General features: G+C 38.7%; 1 protein-coding gene across 1 annotated transcript in view; it reads right to left on the bottom strand.

The window, feature by feature from the left end:
* LOC117371850 (transcriptional enhancer factor TEF-3-like) overlaps positions 1 to 25,541 on the bottom strand; it is a 30,666-nt gene that overhangs the window by 1,082 nt on the left and 4,043 nt on the right. The window contains exons 3-11 of the mRNA XM_033967527.2: positions 12,495 to 12,559; positions 10,597 to 10,659; positions 8,067 to 8,201; positions 7,622 to 7,665; positions 7,088 to 7,149; positions 6,441 to 6,571; positions 5,985 to 6,158; positions 2,512 to 2,652; positions 1,060 to 1,212 (exon numbers count right to left, since the gene is read on the bottom strand). Of these exons, the coding sequence (XP_033823418.1) occupies positions 1,060 to 1,212; positions 2,512 to 2,652; positions 5,985 to 6,158; positions 6,441 to 6,571; positions 7,088 to 7,149; positions 7,622 to 7,665; positions 8,067 to 8,201; positions 10,597 to 10,659; positions 12,495 to 12,559 (968 nt within the window). The remainder of the gene's footprint in view (positions 1 to 1,059; positions 1,213 to 2,511; positions 2,653 to 5,984; positions 6,159 to 6,440; positions 6,572 to 7,087; positions 7,150 to 7,621; positions 7,666 to 8,066; positions 8,202 to 10,596; positions 10,660 to 12,494; positions 12,560 to 25,541) is intronic.

The following is a 25,541-nucleotide window of genomic DNA, read 5'->3' as shown; positions in this document are numbered from 1 at the left end:
TAGTTTGTGAAGAAAAGTTAGGAGATGAGGTTGGAGTAATCACATTTTTCTATCAGTTTATTTTAAAGATTTTTTAACAAGTTATTCTCACTGGCAAAAAATAATTATTAGAAAAATTAGGTAAGCCATGATCATTGATCAGACTGAACAGTATGGGTGCACAGTAGCATTTAAGGAATTACCTCTTATTTACATCTGCAGTAAAAAAAAAAAAAAAAGAAAAATCCTTTTTTTTTTTTTTTTTTAAGTGAAATAAGTACTGCAAATCCAACATATATACTCCTAGCTATGACTTTAAACAAAATTTCTATGATAGATGTTTTACAAAAATAGCATGAGTTGTACATATTTGATTGTATGTTCATATTCAGTACTAAAATGAATCAGACAGTATCATTCTAATTGTCTCCAGTCCAGACACAAATACTTTGATAGACCATCAGTTATTAAATGGTGCATACTGTGTTTATGGGAGTTATGGCTAATACAAGCTAAATCAGTCCACTGAGAAACTTAATGACATGCTAACGTGTAGTCGTCTGCGTGGGCTCAATGTGGTCATTGTGCCGTGTCCAGTCGGAATGCAGCCGACAATGGAGGGGACATGAGTCTGTTTGAACCAGGTCCTCAGGGCTGCTCTGTTAGTATAGAGGCCTCATTCACCTCCTTCTGTGTCTCTGTATATTACCAGACTATATCAGAAAACTGAAGGGCATTTGAGAATACAGTACAGTGCAAAATTATTTGTTTTTGAGAAATAAAGATCCTTACTTGACAAAAATACAGTTTCTGTTTACATATTTAGTGTCAAGATATCAAGACACATCAAACAGACATAGCCAAATGTAACTGATAAAATTTACAAAATAAAGACATCTCAAAAAATACTATACTGAATTATAACAATTCAAATTTGTGTACAGAGAATAAATTATTACAAAATGTATTTATGTATTTTTATAATATAATATAGGGTGGGTCATATATAAAGGACAAACCATTGTCAAAGTCTGAATACTGGTTTGGACATTATATAGGCAGTATTTTTTGTGTATTTACCTGTAAGATTGTGAAGTTTTCCAGTACACTATTCATCATGTACTTCTCCGGTAGATGTTTAAGTTTGTGGATGAAATTGATCATATATTCACATAAGGGGGAGCGATGAATCCGGAAAACATAACGGCCATTCTCGTAACGTGCGTACTCCGTCTATGGAAGAAAAAAACAACCACAACGGCCAATCACTCTTGCGCATTGATTACATATTGTTTAAACATTACAACAGAAAACACACACATGCTATACGCGTCAGTGAAACTCAATTGGTTACATCTGATATGGATGTGTATGCGATAAGCTGTAAGATGTGAAATGTAATACACCTAATGGGGCATATACCATCGCAGATATGACAATAAACATATTTCTTGTGACAACCGTAATAACATTATGAAGCCATTAAATAGCATCATGTGGCCCACAAGGCAGATGGCTCTACCGCGGGACGTGTGTGTTTATATTGTACAATCCATCAGAGGTGTGGGACAGAGGGGAGAGGAGGAGGAGGGAGGGAGGGAGGAGAATAGGGGGAAGGGGCCAGTATTGTCCGGTTAACGGGAAGCATCACTGTTAGTCATGCAGTGAAGATGTGTGAATCACCTCTGTCAATAAGTGGCTGGAATGTGTTTCTGTCTTTAACATGATTAAAATGAAGTCATGACCTGTTGCAACCAAATAAAGAATCTATCTAAGAATTTAAAGACTTATACATTTAAATCCGCACTATGTAACTTTTCTGATGGGGTATCTGACAGCTGCTTGTCTCTCCATGGACAAGGCATTAAATTATCTTGCATTTTCTCAATTACCTCAATTACCTTGGAAAACATGTATTCTTACTTTGAGTGGGGTCACCTGTAACTTGGCCTAGTGGCACTATTTGCTTATGGAGATAGATAGTCTTAATGCCATACAGTGGAACAAGCAAAGCATTAATATATCCATGGAAACATCTTGCACAAATAGCAACTTAAATATATTTTTGAAGGATTCTGAGATGTCATATACTTCAGAACATACTCCTGGAGTATAGAGCTTGGATGTTAAAACTTTACATGTATTTTTTAACTGCTAACTACTGACAAACTACTACTGACAAAAATATAATAATAATAATAATAATAATAATAATAATAATAATAATAATAATAATAATAATAATAATAATAATAATAATAATAATAATAATAATAATAATAATCATGGTAATGATAATGATGATAATAATAATAATAACAATAATAATAATAATAATAATAATAATAATAATAATAATAATAATAATAATAATAATAATAATAATACATATTTTTGGTTTAAAATTGAAATTATTTAGTTTTATTTTAGTGTTTGTAACCAAGCAAATGGGATGTTCTTTGTGACCGATGATAATATGAATTTGAATGAAAATAAAGAATGGCTGACAGGTCCATATAGCAGTCTTCTTACCTCCACTTTCTCAACCACCTGTTTGCCAAAGGAGCAGACTTTGGTGGAGGAGGTGATAATCATGTTTTCAGAGCTCTCGTACTGACTGGAGACCCCGTAGAAGAAGTTACTGTCGTCCTGGAGGTTTATACTGAGGTCAGCCTGGAAACAGGAGCCATGCAACAATATGTTTAATAATCATGTCATATAAAGAAATCATAAATATAAACAAAAGTTACAAAAAAATACAATCTAGTATGTAATAAAACTTTTTGTACTTGTATTTACAAATAGATTCAAGAACAAATGCTAAGGAGATGATGGTGTTATGTGCTATAAAACATTTTTCACAATCCTTCCTCCAAATTCTTTTTTTTGCTTTTTTTACACTTGGTGCCTTACGAGATGCAAAATATTGTAATGTAATGGGCAATATGGCATCTTGTGTCTTGTCCAGTGACATAATGACATTGTGTACAAGGCAGTGTTTAAATTAACCCACTTCACCATCACCACACTACCACTGGAATCTATTGGAAACATGTTAATTATATAAATATGAAACTATACTGTACTTCATTTCCAGGATGGAGAGATACATCAGTTATTACTAATTGTTCTGAGAGGCAGAAAGCACATTTGATTGGGATACGTGTGTGTTTATTTTGGACTTGTTTTCGTCTCTTTGGTCAGATATGTTTTGCACAGTTGAATTCTCAGGTGAGATCTGTTTCACTTGATGCTCTCTGATGCTTTCATTATTATGGGTCTGAACTAAAGCCAGTGTAATCTCATTTTGGCCCAGACCAAGGTGCGACGTGCTCCATCTGACAGCGGGACGACTCTCCTGTCCCCTGTCAGACCCTTGTCTCTTAATGGGCCATTGAGACACCGTTCACCCTCCTCTCATCTCTTCATCGCCTCTTCATCTTCATCCAGGGTCCATGTAATTCCTCTATTTGTCTTCATCCCTGGGGCCCGCTGACCCACACGGACTACCATTGCCTGCTTCCCTAACAGCCTGCGAGGGAATTCATCCAATTACAATCAGCAGCGTGCAATTGCTTGATTAGATCAGGGCGGCAGGCTGGCTGTGTAACAATTTAGCAGATCCAGCTCAAATCGGATTCCCTGGGCACTTCAAAGGCGTAAGACAATCCGTTAGGACAGGGCCATGGGCGCAGAGGGGTGACACAGAGAGGAGGGTGAGCCAGCGGCCGACAGAGGGCTCTGGCTGAAATCTAATCTGGAGTGCCATAGCTCTGGAGCAGGGCCAGGCTGCTGTCAGCGTCTCCATGCCAACCTGCGCCTCACACAGCCGCGGGACAAGGGCTGCCACGAGGCTCTGTCATTAGGCCTGCGTTTAATATGTTTTACCATACCGAAATAGGGTTAGTGTATTTTCAGAAGTCTGCTGGATTTCATTGGGAGGATTTTGATAGCCACAAATATCTGTATTTCCTTTCTTCAGGCTGTGTGTTGAAATGCCCAGCTGTTTGGGAACATTTGTGTGTTTTGTCCTGGATGTTTGGAGAGCGGAGAGGAAAGAACCCCCGGGGGCCTGATGAGATGAGCTGTCTGAGGGGACAAGGTTAGGAGCTATTTTTTTGTATCTGGAGTCGTATGTTGAATCTGTTGAGTGGAGCACCGTCTAACATGAATCACAGAGTAATATTTCATTGATAAATATCTTGGTGAGGGGATCCAGCATCTCTTGTTCACAGTGTGCACTGACAGTACGTGACCCTGGCGCTGTCTCACCATCTTTATTGCGATCTTACTCTTTCTGTATGATATATGGCAGGATAATATGTCCCCTCCTTCCTCTCACCCCAGAATCAAATGCCATGGGTCTGACCAGCTGTTCATCTCAAGGACCAGAGAAAACTTCATCCAATCTGGTGTCAGCCATAAATGTCTTTTATCACTCCATAATAAATGATCTGCTGCTCACATCTCTGAGAGCATGAATGCCTCTCGTGCCATGTGGGGGCGGACGGTTGTACTGGTTCACTTTGAACTTGACATTCACAGTCTTTGATGCGACTCGATAAACTAAGAGATCATGATCGTAACATGATTAACCACAAAAACACACTGCACTCCTATTGTGATCTGCTTTGACACAACATGTGATGGTAACTAGGGGCCAAGCAGGTGGCCAAAATGCTCTTTTAAGCCAAAATATTTATCATGATGGTGTTCTTTCTGATCTGTGATGTCATCATAATATAAACATGACGAATGCAAACATGTGTTTTTTTATTCACAACTCAAAATTTGCCCAATAATCTCCACTTTTTGTACATTTGTTTTGCCAACTTTATATTATTGCATCCTTTTCTTCACAGTCTATCTCTCCGTCTCCGGTGTCATCTGATGTCATGGCCTGTTATTCTTGGGGTGATGGTGACTTGGGGTCCCTGCGTTTGTCTCAGAGCTTGTTTCTGTGTGTTGGTTTATAAATAGGTGTATAGGGGGTGTAGGGGTTTGGCCAGGCTAACAGTCCCGGGACAGGTGTCTGGGCTCACATTTCCCCAGTGAAAGATCAGGCCTGCCACTCGGGCTGCACACACCTACACACACACACACCTACACACACACACACACACACCCCCACACACACACACACACACACCCCCCCACACACCACCACACACCCCCACCCACACCCACACACACACACACACACACACACACACACACACAGACACACTGCCCTGATCCAACAATTAGACCCACTACTACTTTAAACTCATTAACATTCTTTTTTGTTTCTGCCAACAAATACTGTACAACTTTTACCACCATTTTCCACTCAGGGTTTTCCACTTGTATTGTATAGGTATTACAGTTATATTTTTTTTATAGTGGTTGGCATAACCTTGCATAGCAAGATTCTCATGAGTTCACAAAATCATGAGAATCCTTGTGGTCAAGCGCCCACTGTTGCAATAGTCCACCACCAGCATGGGGCATCAGTGGGACAGACACTGGACCAATCACAGGGAATTGTGGTTGGATATGCCTTATACACTAGAAATACTGACTATTGTGTATTTGAAAAATGTTCGACAAAAGATATATCCATCTGGTGTTAGTTAAGAGGCTTTCTGAGCAATGAGCAACCTGCAAATGAACCCATATACACATACAGATGTATAGATCAGTCAAGGGCACAACTTTGCGACTCCAATCTCATGCTAAATCATAGCTAAGTTCGTGTAACTCCGACGCTTAAGCTACTTCAACAGAGTTAACACCGTGAGGCCATTAACAGCCGACAGGTGTCACAAAACATTAACGAGGGTATCCACTGTACTCTCACTACAAATTAATGTGGATTAAAGGGCCTAATGTAACAAAACACACTTAACTGACTCTAAAATTAGCAAGAGGGGAATTTTGTATTAAATTATTCATAATCTCTGATAAACATGGACAATCTATTTGATATTTATAGTACATACGCTTGTTTAGTGTAAGTAATTTACCCAGAATTTGACCAGGAAAAAGGCATTATGAGGCCCTTTGTCAAACAGCTCCTTCAGGCCTCCTTTCTTCTCTGGGAACTTGTCGTAAATTTGCCTGATGTCCACTGACTCCAAATATGGGTCGCTGTAGCTGGGGTTGGACTGGCCGATGTGGACAAACAGGTGCTTGTTAAACTGTGGAGACAAATACGCATCAGGAAGTGAATGCAGCCAAAAATGTCAAATGTCCCGTTAGCCAATCTCAAACTGGAAATCCACGGACATCTGTCTAACCCCCAATGCACCGCACAGTTGTCGATTTAGCTCATCTTTTAAGTTAGGCTACAGTTAGATTCAACAGAAGTGAATTTGGTGGGTTGCTTATTGAATTTAATTTGTAAGAATGGGAACCATTAATTTTCTTCATTAAAAACTTTAATATTTTTAATTTTTATGTTTTCATTTTTATTTACTCACAGTTTCAGGGTCCTGGGGTTGCTCCAGGAAGGCAGAAAACTCCAACATTCGAAGTTTTGAACTGGCAATACATCTGCCCTGCCAAGGAGGGGCGCCAGGGGACATGGCCAGCCCTGCGGTGCTTTCATAACCTGTGTGATGAAGAGTAGTTTGTGATAAGTACAGAATACAGAGAGTCTATTGCAAAACAGTACATGCCTATTATTATTATTATTATTATTATTATTATTATTATTATTATTAAGTAACTTGTTTGTGACTTATTATTGATGTTTTGTTTTGATTTCTAGATAAAACAAAATATGATGAATTATAATGTGTTTGCAACACTGATATAAATATGAATGCTCTTATGTAACTCACAACTGCATAGTTTTAATATATTCAGAAATCAACCCAGTAACCTTACACTTATGTGTCAAGTGTGTCTGGTAGCTCAGAAAGGAGAATGGGGTGAGCAAAGGAATTTATCACAATCTGACAATAGGTTAAAATTGTAAGACTGAACTTGAAAGCGTGTTGTATCTTTTCTTAATGTGTGTAAGTCCTATTTGTGTCTGGCTCTTGATCCAGGGCCAGCCTGTCTCATCACTGGTCTGGCTGGACACTCGTCCTGTCAGCGGCGTGAGGGGAGGAAGAGCACCCACCTGTTATGGGCGTCGGGCCGGATGCTTGCATCGTGTAAGTCTGCTGGGAGAAAGGCTTAATGCTGGGGAGAGAGAGAGAGAAGGAGAGGGAGGAAGGAGAGAAAGGAAGAAAGAGAGAGCAGAAGGGAAGGAGGGATGAATGGAGAGAAATAGTGTGCGAGAGAGGGAGAGAGAGAGAGAGATAAAGAAGGAAGGAAGGAGGGAAAGATAAAAAAGCGAGAAAGAAAGAGGGTAAGAGAGGAAGGGAGAGAAAGAGAGTTTAATAGAGGAAGAGAGAAAGAGAGAGGGAGAGTGAGAAAAAGAGAGTCATGTTAGGCAAGTCTCAAACTCACAAGAATAATTGGTCCATAGAGTCACAGGAGGGCACAGAGGTATGCGGCTAGTCAGACAGCTGCAACTTCACTTTAAACGTACAACCATTCATTTCAATTTGTACCAAAACTACCACTAAGTGAAATGAATTAGAGGCTTCATAAATTACGTAATCAAAATGAAGGATTATAGATGAGGCAGTTACTAATAATAATAACTTACTCTTCGTGGCCTCCTGGCTGCCCCGAAAGTGCTCCGTGCCAAAACTAAGGAAACAAACAGACAAGAGATATTCAGATGTTTAAGTGTCAGACTTGAGTGTCTATGTTAGTTTGGTTTTCTATAAATGGGCAAGTGCTATTTTGTATCCACTTCAATGGGTATAGGGTATCAGAGGTCACTTGTAGATGGATTCTATCCCAGTTTGAGTCCAAATGTAGAACTTACTTAGATCTGAGTTTAGTTTCAGTTTAAAATTTTGATGGGGTGATTGTGCAAACTTTTAAATTGTGTAATGACCATCAAAACTGTACTATAAAGTGTAAGTTTTTTTTTTTTTTTTTTTTTTTTTTTTTATCTTTCACAATATGCAATGATTAGGATGATGCAACCCCTTTCAATCATACAGGCTTGGACCCAGCTGAAAGAGGACTGTCCCTGTACTCACTCCTCCACTGGTGGGATAGGCGGGCCGGGACAAGCCCTGAAGCGCCATCTTGTTCTGGAAGGCAGTGGGCGAGATGATCTGAGCCGACGACATTGTGGCCATACTCTGCAATGCTTTGTCTTTGGCGGCCTGGTCCTGAAGGGGGATAGAAACAGAGACAGTGAGGCCCGAGACTTAAGACAATCAAATACACAGGATTATCGGGGACTGTTTAAGTCCAGCTCATGCAAGCACGGCCCTAAATGGGGAAGTGGAGCGGGGGCCGTTTCATCATCAGTGAAGCTCTGCCAACAGACACAGCAATGTCATATTACACATACGGGCTTCAGGTCCACTGTAAGGTTTATTACTGTAGCATGAGCAAAACAATGATGACAAGCCCCTGGTGAAGGTCAGGCTGCAAGGTGCAACAAATATATACGTACTTTAATTGTTTAGGGAAAACATTGGCATGTATATTAGGATTAAAACAAGTTAACCAATTAAATGTAACAAATAGATTATTGAGATAATTGTCAACTAATTTAGTAATCAAATAATTTCTACTTGGTCTATACACAGACATGAGCTGAGAGAAGAGGTTTTACGGCTCAGAAAGATAGGCTTGTAGTCGAATAAAGAAATTGTTGATTGACTAAAGACAAGTCCTGCTGATCAATTACTCGGCAAAATATCTCAAAACTCTTGCGTATCTCTAGGTATCTGACCCAGAGTTCATGCAAAAAGTATTAGTCAAAGTAAAGTATTAATAATGAAAAATACTAAGGAAATCCTCAGCTAACTCACTGACTCACTAACTTCTCCTTTCTGCTGTTTTCCCATATGAATCCATATACCGGTAATCTAAATATAATGACTAGTCAACTAATACATATTTTGTAGACTAAGACTCCCTCAACCAATAACAACTAATCATGATAATGCAATGTTTTCTATAGAAATAATTATATTGTTTAGTAGTATAGCAAAAGGAGTATGAGAGATAGCCTTTTGTCTATTTTGCTCCAGTACAACACGCCTGATACATTCACACTTGATCTGGTTGGTTCTGGTGTTGAACAACTTTAAGTCCGAATGTAGATTTGATTTGGTCCAGCTCTAATTCTGGTCTAGTCCAGGTTTAGATGTGGATTTAGTCTCACTTTAGTCGTCAAAATCCTTAATATCTATACATTACTGTAATTCTGTATAACCTGTATATTTTTTGTCTATATTCTTTTATCAATTGCACAAAATGTTTGCTTATTACAGGCAGCTCTAAATTTATTTCACATTAAGACTAAGAGCAATTCCACTCCTTATCTGTAAAGTGATCCAGCTCTTGTTTTTGAATCCTTCAGCAGTTTCCAAACCACAGAGGACCATAACCCTAATGGGCAAGGCCACCCGGTGCATTCTTCTCCAATGAACGGGCCAACACAAGGGCATAGCTCAAATATGGAGGATACATGTGGTCAGGCTCTCAATTACACCAAAGATGTATTTAAAAGACTATTGCGGAGGCCAACCCTGTGACCAGCCCTCAGACCTGCCAAATGGACCTCCGTGGCCACCGTCCAAGCAGCGCCAGAACCCAGTGTCTGTCATAGCAAGTGTGCGGATGTGTAATGTAAACTGAGAAAGGAGTGGAAGCAGTCACAGAGATGCTAGGTTCACTCTTAGCATAGCAGCATAGCACCCGCAAAACATTTACTCAAGCACTTACAAATGGTAATGCTGGAAGGGAAATACATTACACACTTAACAGTTTGTGTAGAAAAAATATACTGCATCATAGACTATATCAATGAACAATATCAATATTCATGTATTTGAGAAATGTGTTTTGCCCCAGCACACATATTTTGCTCTTGAGGTCAAAATGAGACTGTCTGCTGTCTGCATCTAATTATAAAGCATTTATCCTCCAGAATAAGGAAATACGGTGTTAGCATGGTAGTTGTAAGCATTACTGTGACAGCAAAACTCTGCTCTGGTCTCTGAAAGCTGAGAAACACACTTTAAAAACTCAAGGTGGTGAATAATTAGGCTGCCAGAAATGCATAAGGTAAGTAAGAAATAAGCTTGGACCACTGCAAACCATTGAACTAGTCCTACTTTTCACATTTTCAGACGATAAATGCCAGGTACAGCACCTTTAATATAATCTATGAATTTTAGACATGAAAACACATTATTTGGATGTGACAAAACATATTGGGATATTTTAAGTGTCTCTCTTTTAGTTGGGTCTTGCAGCCATCCACTGCCTTCGATAGTAAATTAGTTACTGCATTGGCTAGTTCATTATTTGCATTTATGACCTTTATGATCCTTTTTGTTCTGTATTAACTTGACTAGTTTAGCAGTCAGTCAATGTATTTGTTAAATAGCAGATGTTTTGTTTGGTATTTTATTATTATTAAATTCAGTATTACAAGATTAAAAGATATAACCCATAATTCTATCAACTATTACTACTTCTACTGCTGACGGGTTCAGTGAATGTGTGTGTGCAAAAATAGAGAAAAGTTACACTCACGTAGCGTACCTTGAGCTTCACCTGGATCTCTCTGGCTTTTCGTCGAGCCAACACCTGGATGTGGCTGGACACCTACCAAATAAAAACTTAAATAAGTACAGTTTACCTCCCAGATGACCAAAGGGAGCTAAAGTTACAGGTTAGCTACTGCATCTTCCTATAGTTTAATAGAGATTAAAAATGTTACAAAATTATCAACCCCGCAGTGGAATTGGGTGCATAAAATTTTAAACCAAATTTATATCAAATTCAACCAGTAAGACCATGTACATTGTCTAAATACAGTCTGTTATCTTTGTTGCATAGGACTCACGATTAATGGCAATCAAATCACAATTTCAATGGACACCATTAGCAAATCACAGAGGATGTCATTTTTGAAGTACCATAATTTCTTCCCTGAAAAAAACAAAATATCCCGCTTTAATCTGCATTAAAACATCTGAAATGTGATACTTGTATGAGTTCATATCTCAGTCCCTTTGTCAATTCTTCTTCTTTAAAATATTATTATTATTAAACATAAATTACAAATGTAATCACAGTGCTTGTCAGAAAATGTGATATATTTCCTAAATCGTGCAGCCTCATGTGTTGTTAATACAATCATATCAATACACTCTCTTCTCTCTGTCATCTTGCCACCACCGCAGCAGCAGGATCATCAGCCACCTCAACTTCTATAACTCCCCTAGAGAATACAAATGCATCATACTCTCTCATAGCAATTATTTCTTCCACTATTTATCAAGCTGCATGTTTTGCTTTTAATAGTGTGATAATGATAGACTAGAAGGAAGTTGATTTTCCCTGTAAACACTAAAAGCGAAAAAGAGAAGAAACAATATCCTCTAAAAACTGAAGATGGCTAACACTACTTGACATACAAATGCTTGGTGGCTACAGTGCCGGAGGTCGAGCTCTGTTCCTCAACCTGTTACTCTTATTTATCTTCAGCATCCCGAACCCCCTGCCCATCTGCGCTCATTCCCACACGGGACGCTGCCAGACGACTTAGTGGGGAACCCCTTTTCTCCACATCCATCACTGCCTATACATAAGATCTTCCATATCAGATACCATACAGGGGATAGGGTTCCAAATCCCCATGTAGGCTGAGGGTGACCCCGTCCTGACCACTTTCTGCCTGTAACGAGCAGTGACAGAAATTTTGAATTTAGTTTTACTCTTGGTGTTTTGACTTAGATTTAGATTTACTTAAATAATTCTTTTTAGTCTTAGTTTAGTTCCTAGTCTTAGGAAACATGCTAATTTAGTCGACTAAATCATAATAGTTTTAGTCAAACAGATTTTCCATGATAAATTGTACTGCATTGCTTAATGAGGCATGTACGGATGTGAGCACAGTGGTTTTTGTATGGTCTTGTATGGACTTTGGGATTCTGGGATGAAAAAGTGGAACTTGGACCTAGTCTTTTTTAGTTACTATTATTCTATCAAAACATTTAGTTGACAAAATTAATTATTTTTAGTCATAGTTTCAATAAACAAATTGTATATAATTTTAGTCTTACCTTTATTCATTATGATTGCTTTTTATTTTGTTTTAGAAAGTAAAAACATGACATTGTTAAAAACTGTGACAAAAATAATTTTGTTGATGAAATTAACACCGCTAACAAGCCCTCGATGCATGAGGTGGTGAAGAAACTACCCGGACATCTGATCCTATAGCATATGTGCATTGGTCCCCAGCCCTAAATCTATCGTCATGTCCTGACCTCCAAACCCACAGATAGGGGTGTAGGGGGGGAGAGGGATGGGGCAGGGGCAGCCCGGGGTGTTGAAGCATCACTCAACAGGACAGGGTTTTCTGGACAACTTTTAAATAGATAGGCTGCTTTAGCTGCAGATGTTGCTTTAGCTGCAGATGAAGTCTCTCTCACCTGCTTCCTGGTCCGCGTCTTCCCCGTGCGGAGCTTGATGTAGCGGGCAATTAGTTCATTCCTTCCTGCAAATTGTACAGAAATACTATGTTAGTTTAAATCACGGAACATTGAGGAACTGACACTATAATTTTACAGTGAAAAGAAAAAACAGATAACTGGTGTATTTAGAACTTCAATGTCAGACAGAAGACTCAAGGATCATGTGTAAATGTGAAATGTATGTATGCTATGTAAGTGAGTAATTATGTAAGTGTACTGTTAAATGTGAGCTTCAATACTTTCACTGTGTATCTTAGTCTTACTATCATCATTATGATCATCCTCAGATAATTGGTCTGAGAAAGTAACAAAGTAACTCTCCAGGGGCATTGTTGCTGACTGGTTTCTTCTTATTATTAGGCCCGAGCACCAGAAGCCAGAAGAGCCTATTTGTATCATGATGCTGTGTAAGTGCACTGACAGGAAGTGCCCGTCAGTGACCAGGGACTGTCAACATGACATAGGAAGATGCGAGTGCTTTCTGCTTTCTATTTAGTTTATTACACAAAAGTTGACAGATATTACTTTTGGCTTTTACTATAAAAACACATTTTGATACAAAAACAAAGCATTGTTTTTGTATCAAAATGTTATTCTCATTATTATTATTATTATTATTATTATTGTTATCATTAGCCTCGAGCGGCAGAAGCTGACAAAGGGCCTATTAGTATCATAAGCCCGTGCAAAGCCTATATTACATGGTTTATAGGCAACCAACAGAAAGTTGGCAATATTTGATTGATCATGTGACCTGACACCAAAGACTGAACAGTGTTTTTTGGGTTTGTTTTTGCATCTCAAAAATAGGTATGATAGCTCCCCCTAGGGAATTTATATGTAACAATAAAATTTTACTTTGCCGTACACATATTTGTGACATGGTCTCGATTATAAAAGTCAATGGGCCGCACCTCATCTCCCATTATATTGCCATGGCAACAAGCCAAATATCTCAGCAAAGGGATGTCATGATCAAAATTTTGGCGAAACACTTTTACTTACTTCACATAAAAATGACAGTGGGCATAATAATGCAACTCAACAAAGGAATAAAGTATGCAGGACAGTTCACCACTCCTCCCATTTTTACAAATCTAGCTTGCCTAAAAAAAAAAATGGACAAAAAGGGGCATGTTAGTGCCCTGTGCGAGTGCTCTGGGTGGCGGCAGGTGAGGGCCAATCATTGCCGCTTGCAGCTATATTTGGCCCGTGCCAGTAAGTAGGAATCTGGCGAGGGGCATTGTTCTTTGTTGATTTATTGTTATTATTTTTATTATTTTATTAAGGTTCGCAATTTTGAGGACCTAAATGCTGTAAAAAAGTGAAATTTGACCCCTATGGGCAGCTGACAAGCATATTTTGGTGTAGGTCAACAAAACTGTCAAAACAATGATAGAGCTCCAGAAGACAAGCCAAAAATATTATTGTCGCACTGCCCTACGATGAACAGGAAGTCAGCCATATTGGAACGAAAATTTGTCTCTGTTTTGACTGTGTTTATAAAACATATCTAGTCCTAGGTTTTGGATCCAAATGAGCTCTGATTCCTCATAGCATGCCGGCAAAAAACACCTTCATTTCCTGTTTTTTTATGAGTTCTTACGGCCACACGCACTGGCCTAAAGCGATGGTTTCCAAACTTTTTTAAGTCATGTATCCCCTGTTAGTTTTGATGACTGTACCCCTACTGCATCATACTTGAGAATAATGTCTCTAACTCTGAACGCATATTACATAATACTACTGGACTACTAATACTGGAATATTTTTAATTGTATCAAAACATGTGCACCAGTTTTAAAGATTTTGGGCAGGGCTGTAGGAGCAGGGCAGGCCTATTGGAGATCCAAAACATTTAAAATCAAATCAAATTAAGACAAAAGGCTCAGTCTTGCTGCATGGTAACTAATATCTATAATGTGGTTGAAAAATGAATGAGAAATTTTGTTCTGGAACCGGGGGGTGGGCAGTAACTGTTTGAGTTCCATTGCATCACTTATATAGTGGCTGCCACTGATTATATTGATATGTCAAACACAATGATCAATGCTAGAGCGCCACCTCTAAGGAACACAAGTTTACAATGGGGGAGAGAAAAAAATAAATTTGACATTAATGAGTGAAACTTACGGAAACTACGGAAAATTCTGTTAAGTGTCCCTGATCAGAAAAGCGAATGAAACACGTGCCCTATTTTGTACAGTTTTGCCTCTAGGGTCCTCCAAAGCTCCCATTGTAAATGAAATGCACTCTGACAAATCACACAATAGAGAAAGAAAGACCCACTAAACATGAACAGAAATGCACCACAGCTGGCAAAGTGAACTAGCTTAGAGCAAAATTAATTCTCATAACAATATTTGACATGGTCCACAAAAAATGGCTCTACAGCTTCCACCTTTTAACTGACCCTTATGGGACTGGAGAAACGTGCTTTGTCTGAGGCCAGCGGAATTTATAGGAGTGATAAGCCACATGAGGAAAAAACTGGATGGAATATTGGATGGAATTTCTGCTGCCACTTCAACATACGTTCATATGAAACCCATCTAGTTCAAGGTTTTTGATCCAAATAAGCTCACAAACCACACGCCACATCTAGAGATATTGATAATCTATTATTATAATTTTTTCTTGGAGATTCAGAACAGTTTTTGTGTAACATGCCGACAACATAAGACAACATAAAATGTCTTTATTTTCAGTTTCTTTGATACCTGCTCATGGCCACATGCATCTGCCTACAGAGCTAACATTTGAACCAACAGTGCAAAATCAAAGCCTGAACAGAGCAGAATAATGAGCAAATAACCCATGGTGACTATAGCTCCCCCTACAATGCAATATAAAGAGTCCGATATTATCCAATTATCATGAAACCTGGGAGATTAACTGTATTTACTATAATATGCAAAAAAGTCAGTTGGACCAACATCATATTCTTTATTGTTTATATGAAGGTTACATATGTAACTATGTTTCTATGAGTCACGAGTGAAAAGTTATTGAAAATTTACACTGACATTAATGACATTAATTAGGTCACTCCCGTGAAAAATTACACCAGGAACCTCATGTATTATGCATAAGGTTGCCAGTTCAATGCCCTGCACCACACCAGTAAGTCAACTGACACACTTCACTATGGAAAAGTTACAGATAGTGGAATGGACAGCTGTCAGGAACGGAGAATGACTGGGCAGTCATATACAGCGGCGGTCACGATTCAGGGGTGGTCATGATTCAAAGGCAGTTGTGATTATGCGGCGGTTGCGAGTTCATGGTGGATGCATGGCCAAAAGAGGGTGCATGGGAGAGACATGCACATGGTGGTGAAGGCCATCAACGCTGCTTGTCACTTTAATATTCAGATTAAGATTTTAACCGTAATTCCTCATCCCATGTTTGTAAAAGAACTACAGCATTTTCACACTTAACAGTACCGAGAAGTAAACCCCAACTAAACCCCCAACTTAAATTCCTCAAATCATTTGGGTATCAAAATCGGTATCAAGCATTGAGTCTATTTTAGTATCGTGACAAAACTACCCCAGACTAGAATAACTATTAATTTCCAGACTAAGCCCTGATTTAGCCATAAAAGATTACAATTCAATATATGGTAACAGTTCACAATTTTAATCTCATACAACTGTTAATGTAGTAAGAAAGGTCAGTGACAGGTGTAATCTCCTTAATTTGTTATTTCAAGCTCTACCCAAGAGTCCAGTTCAAAAGCAATATTAAAAAAAAAAAAAAAAAACATGTGACAAATGTCAGAGCTGGGGTTGTCAAAAGTGTCAACGCTGGAGACTGCAGGTGTATCTATATTACTAGTATAAGGTATAGAGTATATATATGTGTGTGTGTGTGTGTGTGTGTGTGTGGGGGGGGGGTGGTGGTGTGTGTGTGTGTGTGTGTGTGTGTGTGTGTGTGTGTGTGTGTGTGTGTGTGTGTGTGTGTGTGTGTGTGTGTTGATAGACAGGTCACATGGGGGAAGCAGGTGGGGAGTAAGACCATTGACCAAAGAAAGAGAAGGGAGAGAGGGGGGCCCTGGAACAGCTGCTGTGTATGTCAATGTTTATGGAATATGCCTTTACACCTACAGTAAATCATGGCCTGGTTTACTCATACACAGAGTACTGTTACAGCTCAGGTCAGGAGGTTGTGCTCCATATGCCAGACAATAATGTATTTTCCATGTCCAGAAACCGGTAAATTAAGCAATAGCATTACGATAGCATGCACTTGTCATGTATAATTACCAGGATGAGGTCAAACATAAATATCAAAAGGTCTGACTGACTGCTCCTTAAAAACCACATGAACATATGTCACACAGTTAGAGGTGTCAAGGTAAACAACGTATCATGTGCAGTGATTTACAAAATGACGAAACATCTATGAATCTAAATTCTATATATACAATTATAGTATAATAATTTTCATGGCTGCATTGTACTAATATGCATTAGTCCCACATAGTGTTTTCCCCGACAGTCTTACCTTTTTTAATTAATAAATTATTTTATATGTTTTTTAATTAATTAATCTTTTGTATAGTGCCTTTCAATTTACCAAAAGTGCTTTACAGTGCATTATTCATTCAGTCTGACGGAAGCAAGGCTGCCAATCTGCGCCATCAGCCAATCCGATCACCACCTACGTTTGCACACACACCACTCTCATACTAGGCAATGTGGCTAAAGAGTTTTGCCTAAGGACACAACAACAGTGTTGGCATCCCACTGTGGAACCTTGTATCCCCAGCAGTTTCCTATCTAAGTACTAGCCAGGCTCAGCCTTGCTTAGCTTCCAAGATCAGACAAGATCAGTGTTTGACAAGCCAGTATTGCCACATTTTATTACATATGTATTCATTCACCCCATTTTCAGAGATGGTAACACTGTAACAACAGCTGCCCCATGGTAGAATGACAGAAGCGAGGCTGCCAATATTATATTGCTCCCACATTAATTAAATAATTTATTTAATGGTGCTGCAGTTTGTTTCATCAAAAGTTTCATTGTATTTTGCACCATGTAGCCTACTCACTTACATCTCATCCATAGAAAGGCAAGGTGACTGAAGTGCCTTACAACAACGTTAACTTTGTATAGTCTGGCCCAGACATAATAGTTAACTATTTATGTAAATAGTGTTAACCAGTATTAAACTAACTAAATCATATAAGATGAGACCTAAGAACTAAAAAGGCTCAGTTCTGTAATAGGAATCATGTCATGTAACTCATTCAGTCATCTGTTGGACCCTTTTCAATGTTCTTTAAAGCTATCACTGGCAAAACCAGAAAAGGAAACCACCATGACAGGATCATCTGCCTGTGAGTCACAGCTGGACCCCCCACGTGAAGGCGCGGGTCCATAAAGTCACCAGGAGTTTGAGGACTTGGGAGCACCTCTTAAACACGCTCACTTTTCCCTTGGCACCGCATCTGTCTGTGAATTAGCACTGAGCTCAGTCACGACACACAACCTGCTTCAAACCCGTCAGATTTTCCCCACATAGCAGCGCCCTGTTCACCAGCCAATCAGACGAGCCCAAATGTTGAATGGTGGAAACATGACCCGGGTCTGAACCTACATCCAAGATCTTGTCAGCCAATAAAAGTGATCGGATTTGCTCCAGAATGCATAACATTGTGTCTCTGGTCATACGAAAGTGACCCAGGCGGAACACACACACACTGAAGTTGTATTATGTGAAATATGGTTGACACTTATGATGGCGGATTTGGGAATATAGCTTAGATTGTGTTGATTCAAATTGTACTAGTTATGTACAGAGTGCACATTGTATACAACTCCAGAAGCATTAACATTTAAGAGAAGACCGAAATGATGAATTGCTAAACTGATACAAAAATCTCATGAGTTTCAGAACATGTTTGTAGAGGTCTAAACTACAGAGGACAATTTTGAAGATAAAGCCATGCAGTGCTTTGCTAGTTCTCTATATTGCATTTAGTTTTGACAAATCTGACAAACAGCATCCCACAAGACACACAGTAATGAAAAGAAATGCAGTGGCTTGAGAAATAGGGTGTTAAAGGTACACTATGTAACGTTTCTGGTGTCTCCATGGAGAAACGTTTGATGCCCCACTGTGGAATATTTCAGGAAAGCAACAGCACCTCCATGGAAAAGTTACATCATGCAGGTTTAAATACAGAAAAGAACAAGCACTTCTACATTAAGACTCCTAAACACCTAAAACTTCTTACATATGTGAGTTGGTTTATGAAGATATATAAACTTTATATCAGGCCTGAGGAGAGCCTTTTGTATGGCTCTTTTGTGCACTAAAGCTAACTTAAATACTGTGGTTTTCCTCACAGATACACACTCCAGAGGAAGTGTTCGTTTTGTCATTTTCCTTCCATTTTATTCCCCCTCTCGCCTGTAACTTCTCAAGCGTAATATTTATCGAGAGGTGCACTTGTCGGACGATTGTTTGACTGACTAAATGCATATTTCCTTAATTCCCAGGGGATTAAGAAAGAGCTCTACTTCTGCTCCCAATCAGACTTTTGAATAGGCAGCCGGAGAGCTTTGTCAAAAGTGTTCAACGCAAAATGAGCAGCCAGTTGTGCATATCAAGTTTAGGAGCTTTACAACAAGTTTCTCTACTCGTATTTATCTGCGTGAAAGTTCACTCCCTGTACAGTAAGTGGCACAGATGTACATTGTGTGTTCAGTGGAGATTTCTACAGTGGCTGAACCAGATTTATGGCTAAACAAATGCACAAATGCGACATTAGCTGTTAAAGATAATACAAATTATTAATTTAACGACTCTATAAAATGAACTAAAGAATATTACAGTTTGGTATCTCATTTGTACAGAAGGTGGAAAACCTAGCACACATATTTTTAGAACTATGATTCACAATCTGCTGTGGGCAATATATGATTTTTTTTAAACACATGTCTAAAATGAGAAAATCAAGTATACTGCCAATGGCAAAAAAAATATTATGAAAAAAATCTTCCAAAAAACGTGGTGTTGAGTATAATTTTTGTCCTTTGGGGTTTAATTTTGCAGTCCATTCACTTTTTGTGCAGTACATTTATGATGGGTTCTAAAAATATTATCTGATAATCTGAAGATAGCTGTGATAATATAATTTTTTTATTTTGATCAATATTGCCCATTTCACTAACACCAGCATGTACCCATTACCTCTGATTCACAGTATCTAACACTGAAGTTTAAGACACTTGCAAATTTCATCTTTACTGATTATTAAAATCATATTGTTGATTATGAAACAGATTAGAATGAAATTATTTTTAGCTAAATGGTTTTATAGCAGAACAAATGACAGAACACAGTGTCATCCTGGCTGTTCCATTACTAACACACAGGTATGCAGGGAGGGCATTAAACAGCTTCATTAATGGGCTGTTGAAGAGGCCGGGCCTGGTCAAGTGTATCAGATGCCCTGCCACAACTGTTGAGTGAGCGTCTGAGTCCGGGTCCCTTAAAAATACCCTCCATCAGAGAGGGGGGTGACACTGTGGTGAGATCAGACATCCAAAGGGGCAGACAGGCAGTGATCCCAGGCCAGAGGAGGGAGGCAGGAGCAGAGGCAGTGCAACACTATATCCGCGGATCCTCTGCTCCTGGTTTGATTCTGTTTATCACACGGTCTCAGACATGGCCCAGGGAAATCTGAGTGTGGAAAGAATGATCCAGGCCATCACCACTGACCTACTACTGTGTCAGCAATGTCACTGTTACTGCGCTACGCAAGTCCAATTTGGAAATTTGATAATGACGTTTGGGTTTTTCTTTTTGGGGACTCACTGTTTTTATTTTGTACTTTATATCATATTATTTTTGTTTTGTTATGCTTGGCTAAAAATCTAAATATATTGTATATAATGTATTTGTGTATTATTTTTCACTGCTTGATTATCAGATAGGTATTTCTTCTCAGTTAATCCATATTAAAACTAATATCAAAAGTAGATACCCATGAGCAGGTAACTATACTAAAAAACTTACATTTGCAGGACAGAAATGAACCTTTCCTGAATAGCTTTAGAATGATCTAAAGCTGTATCAGAACAAGTATGACCACTATAAAATCTACCTGGACTGGGGGATTACACAGATATAAGGCCACGAAGTAATATAAAAAGAAGTACTATGATTTAATGCTGAAAATGTCATTCTATTGTCTAAATAAAGAGTGCTTTTTTATTATCATCGTGGTATAGGAATCAGTATTGAGTCTAGTCCTTAGTATCAAGATCGGGTTTTATTAGACAGAGATGAGAAAATTAGAGGAGTAAAAAAGGAAAGTTTACAGCTGCACAATTTGGCAACAATAAGTTATTTTTTCCTATATTGATCAATACATGTTCATCAAATTTCACTGCACTGCTATATAATACAACGAAATAGTTCAGTTTCAGAGTCTAAACTTTGGCCCACAAACTACAGAATTGGATGTAGATCTCTCTATTAAAAAGATCCAAGCTGATCATTAATCATTTTATATGACTGGATCTAGATTTAATTTAAATTTGACAGTGTACAGCTTAAAAATGAGACAGAAACATAAGAATTAAATAAAAATAAAAATGAACATAGCAAAAAAAAGTATACCATTTTAGAAGTAACCCTAGTAACTACTGTGAGAACGTTGTAAAAACCTGGTCTTATCAAAAATAGATAAGAATGGCACAATCTCTGAAAGTTACTATCCCAAAGACATCCCAGCCTTGAGTGGTGGTAAATAAAGTAAGCAATGCTCCTGTTCAGACAGTGGTTTGTACAGTCTGAGGTAGTGTCCTGTACAGGCAGAAGGTCAGAGGTCATGAGAGGTCACACAAACAGACACCGCACCAGGGCATCTCAGGACCTGCAGCTTGTAAATCATTGCTGTGTGCTTTCTCTCTCCTCAGTCTCTGCTGAAGCCTTGTGTGATGATGAATACCAGTCATTCCCATTGACTGCTCTGTCCACTGTACTCTCACATGCCTAACAGCCCTGTGTCCTAAGCATCAAAACTGCATACGGTAACGTACACTCATTTCAACATCTTTCTATTTAAAGCTGCACTAGATTTTTGGTGGTGGATCTGAAATCTGCTTATCTGATGTTTTTGCCTCCATGACACTATGGTATTATACTCAATTGATAGATAAGTTTGATGCCATACTCTGGAACATTCAGTGACATCTCCATGGAGACAAGCAGCTGGTGGAACTTCCACTAGAATAGTTACATAGTGCATCTTTAATGTTTTTGACAAACATGTGTTAAACATATTGAAAAAAAGGATTTTTGACATCAAACTTTTTTTTTTACATGAGCACTTTGCAAAAGCTGGCAATGTCAACAATTGTCAAATGTACATAATGTACTGCTCTAAGCACTGGTATTAATTTCAAGAGCTTCACTGCCACTTTAAGAATGCATAACTCTTTTTGAGAATCATAGAGAAATGCTGGCTGACAGTTTGTTGACTTTGACAGCATTCAAGTGCTATGGTAAGAAGTAACATTGTGAAATTTCAAAGAACTGTTTAATTTTCTTTAGCATGATCTCATCTTAGAGTCAGCTTTACCTGTGACATTAGATAAATTAATGTTTTACTGCCCCAGCTCAAGTGAGCATTTCCGTAAGTGTGATGTAATCTGCTAATTCATTAACTCTGGATCCTGGTATCTCACAGGCGCCGTTCACACTCATCAACATTAGACCAGCTGCACGGCCATCTGAGCCAAATGCAAAGTTAGTTTACCCACGATTTCTGACAAAGTATAGTGTATCCAACAGAGGAGTAAATTTAACACATGTCATCTTATATTAACACGAGCTGCCACATAAGCTCGTAATTACTCTGATTTATGCACAGATGGTTTACGTAAGGCTCAACGTACACTACCAGTCACATCACACTCTATAATTCAACGTTTTTTCTTTATAGTTACAATTTTCTACCTTATTTATACATACAGAAGACATCAAATATATGATGCAAGATGTATGGAGTCATGTAGCAAAGAAAAAAAGTGAAATAACTAAATAAATCCTAAATAAACTAAACAAATCCTCAAAGTAGCCATCCTTTGCTTTGTTGACAGTACTGCAAACCCTTGGCCTTCTCTTCATCAACTTAAGTCCCCTAAAATAGTTTTCACTTCACAGTTGTGCCTTGTCAGGGTCAAGAAATGCCAAAAGCACAAACCAGAGCAACTTCAGTGTTATGATCTGAATAATGTTAGCAAACATTACAGCATCTTTTAAGAAGTTTAAGATCAGTTAGATAGGTCAGAACTCAGCTATTTTAAGCTAAGGGCCAACCAAAAAGTTACTAAATGCAGATTTACGTCTAGTAAAACAGAGGTATATTGGACAAAATGTGTCTCATTGGGGCTTTAACTATGGGATTATATTGTGATCATGGAATATTTAGTGATTTTAAAGCCGAAGTACATAACTTTTTAGTTATTAGGCATCTCCAGAAACCTGACTCATATTTGGCTGGAAGAGGGCCTTCTCCTGCTTGTTTCCATGTAAAGCCCGCCACACACTAATTTGCTCAATTTAAGATCCAATTTGCTTCTCCCCAACTTCAGGAAGACGTGACCCGACTTTGAATCTTCGTATGCGATTTTGAATCTGCTGCGCTCCTCATGTGTGTGGTGGTCTGAGCTGCTTGATGATACCGTAACCACAAAACCTCAGCAGTGCCACGGTAACAAACAATAATAGTGTCAGGGGCAGACGGAATGACAGACACAGAGGGGGAAGATACAAACTCCGGACATGCAAAAAAGATTAGGTGACTTTATTATTCACCTCTTGTAAAGTTGTAAGTTAAACTGCTGCATTCTCATCCATATTATCCAATAATGACACCTTGTCCACAAAACAGTGTTATTAATCCATTGTGAAGCAAAAGTAAAAAGATGAGAGTAGTTCCTCACGTGTCTGTTTACATAAATCCCTGCAGTGCCAATCAGGGTGAATCTGCTGCTACAGTAAACACGATTCCACTTCCTGTGTAGTTTATTGCCAGCTATCTGTGCGTAAAAATCATTTATCTGAACTATTCCAACACAATTTTGACTTGCATTTAAAGTAGAAGTGCAATGCTCTGATCTTTTGAATACTTTAGAGTCTCAAAGCAAGCAATTTTGCTTTTTGATGTTCAGTCCCGACCTCTATTATCAGTCTTACCTAAGCTTCTATGATAATCTTTTGAATATCTAACTGGTGTCTATAGTGAAGGCACTAAACAATAACACAGCAACACGCATGTACCGGGGGCCAGCGGACATGAACTCTGGTTCATCTGACACTTCTCTGAAAGAGTTAGGACCTGGGTGTCGACTCCTGATTTACCCTGACCTTTGCAGCACACTCCTAATGACAAATAAATATGTTTGTTTTTCCACAACAAGAACAATGCATATTCAGAAACTAGGCTATTGATTATCTGATCTTTTTCCTTCTGAAGTCAGTACAGTGGATTACAGAGCTCTTATGGTTAAACATTAAACCAGTGTGCAGGAAGTTACAGTCACATCAATTTGTACGCTTCTCACAGATGTGGACAACAGCTGCACACAAGATAACACTGGACAGTCAAATGCACTCTAAACTCAACATTTTGGCTGCATCTTTTCTTTTTTTTTAACAAGCATTGTGATTAGATTAGTGATATTTAATAAGAGAATTCTGTTCAAAGTTTATATTTTAAATGTGTCTAGAAGAATTGACAAAACACTGAAATATGAACTGGCAAGCTAACACAAGAAGAACATTTCAGAACATGTTTTTAATGCAGAATAAAAATATTTTGTTGTTGAGTAAATTGTGCAAAAACCAAAATTGCAGCCTGTGCAATTTGCTAAATATGTCCATTTAAATTGCAATTTTGATTCGATTGTGATTAATCATGCAGCCCTACTCCACAAAAGGGATGTGCCAATTAAAAAAGAATGTGGGTAAATGACTTGTAAAGATAATGATATTCACTAGAAAGCTGCAAGCATGTTTGGGTACACAATATTTGTACCATTTCTTCATTATCGCCGCATGAGACAGGCCACGGGGCATGTCCCTTGCCGGGCCGCACAAGGCAGGAAATGTTTGTCTTGGCAGGACACATAACCACCACAATATCCCTGACAGCGTCCCTAATAGGGCGGCTAACAGGTCGGCTAACAGGTCCGCTGAGTACTGGGCACGAGGGACACTGTTATGCGCAACATTATGGGAAAAATGTGATGAATGTGCTCAATGTATGTGGCACAAACATGGCCCTGAATGAAGGAATTTACAAGGATGGAATGATCCGAGGATGATTGGCTGCTTAGGGTCTGAACACTACATTGTTTATCAGCGAAGTGCATTCTTAACAGAGGAGAGAATTTAACCTGAAATGTGATGTATGAAGATGCGTAGCATTAATTTTGAGAGACTGGAGTTTGTTGTTTCCCTGTGCCTACATATAGCCCATTCAAGGAGACTTAATGACCTTTAATAAAATAACCAAGTCATTATTTCACTATTTCATCTATGTCTCCAAATATATTCTCAGCTTATATTTGATTTAGCTAGCAAATGTAAGACTAGCTATCAGCGCTTTAACAGCATTAACAACACTTAAAGCCTTCAAAGTGGATTCGCATTGATTGTGGTTGCCTGAATGACTGGAGTTGTTGGCCACTGGTGACCCCAGGGATGGTGGTGAGGGGGCGGCTGGGGCACTAGGGGCATGGTGGGCCACTCTCAGGGCTGGTCCTGCTCTCTTTGTCGGGTCATTAATCTGCTTTGGTGCAAAACTGTCAGCTTGAACTGGCAGAGCAGCTGGAGGTGAACTATAAGGCCAACACATGAAGCAGTGAGGAGCGTCAGAAGAGGCTGCTCATAAAGGACAAAGAGCAGGCTATAGACGATGATAGACCAGCATAGATCTACAGCCTACGTGCAGTACACACAGCGCGTTACTGTAT

The sequence above is a fragment of the Periophthalmus magnuspinnatus genome, chromosome 6 (genome assembly GCF_009829125.3).
Source record: "Periophthalmus magnuspinnatus isolate fPerMag1 chromosome 6, fPerMag1.2.pri, whole genome shotgun sequence".
Classification (NCBI taxonomy): domain Eukaryota; kingdom Metazoa; phylum Chordata; class Actinopteri; order Gobiiformes; family Gobiidae; genus Periophthalmus; species Periophthalmus magnuspinnatus.
This window is presented reverse-complemented; position numbering and strand designations above follow the sequence as displayed.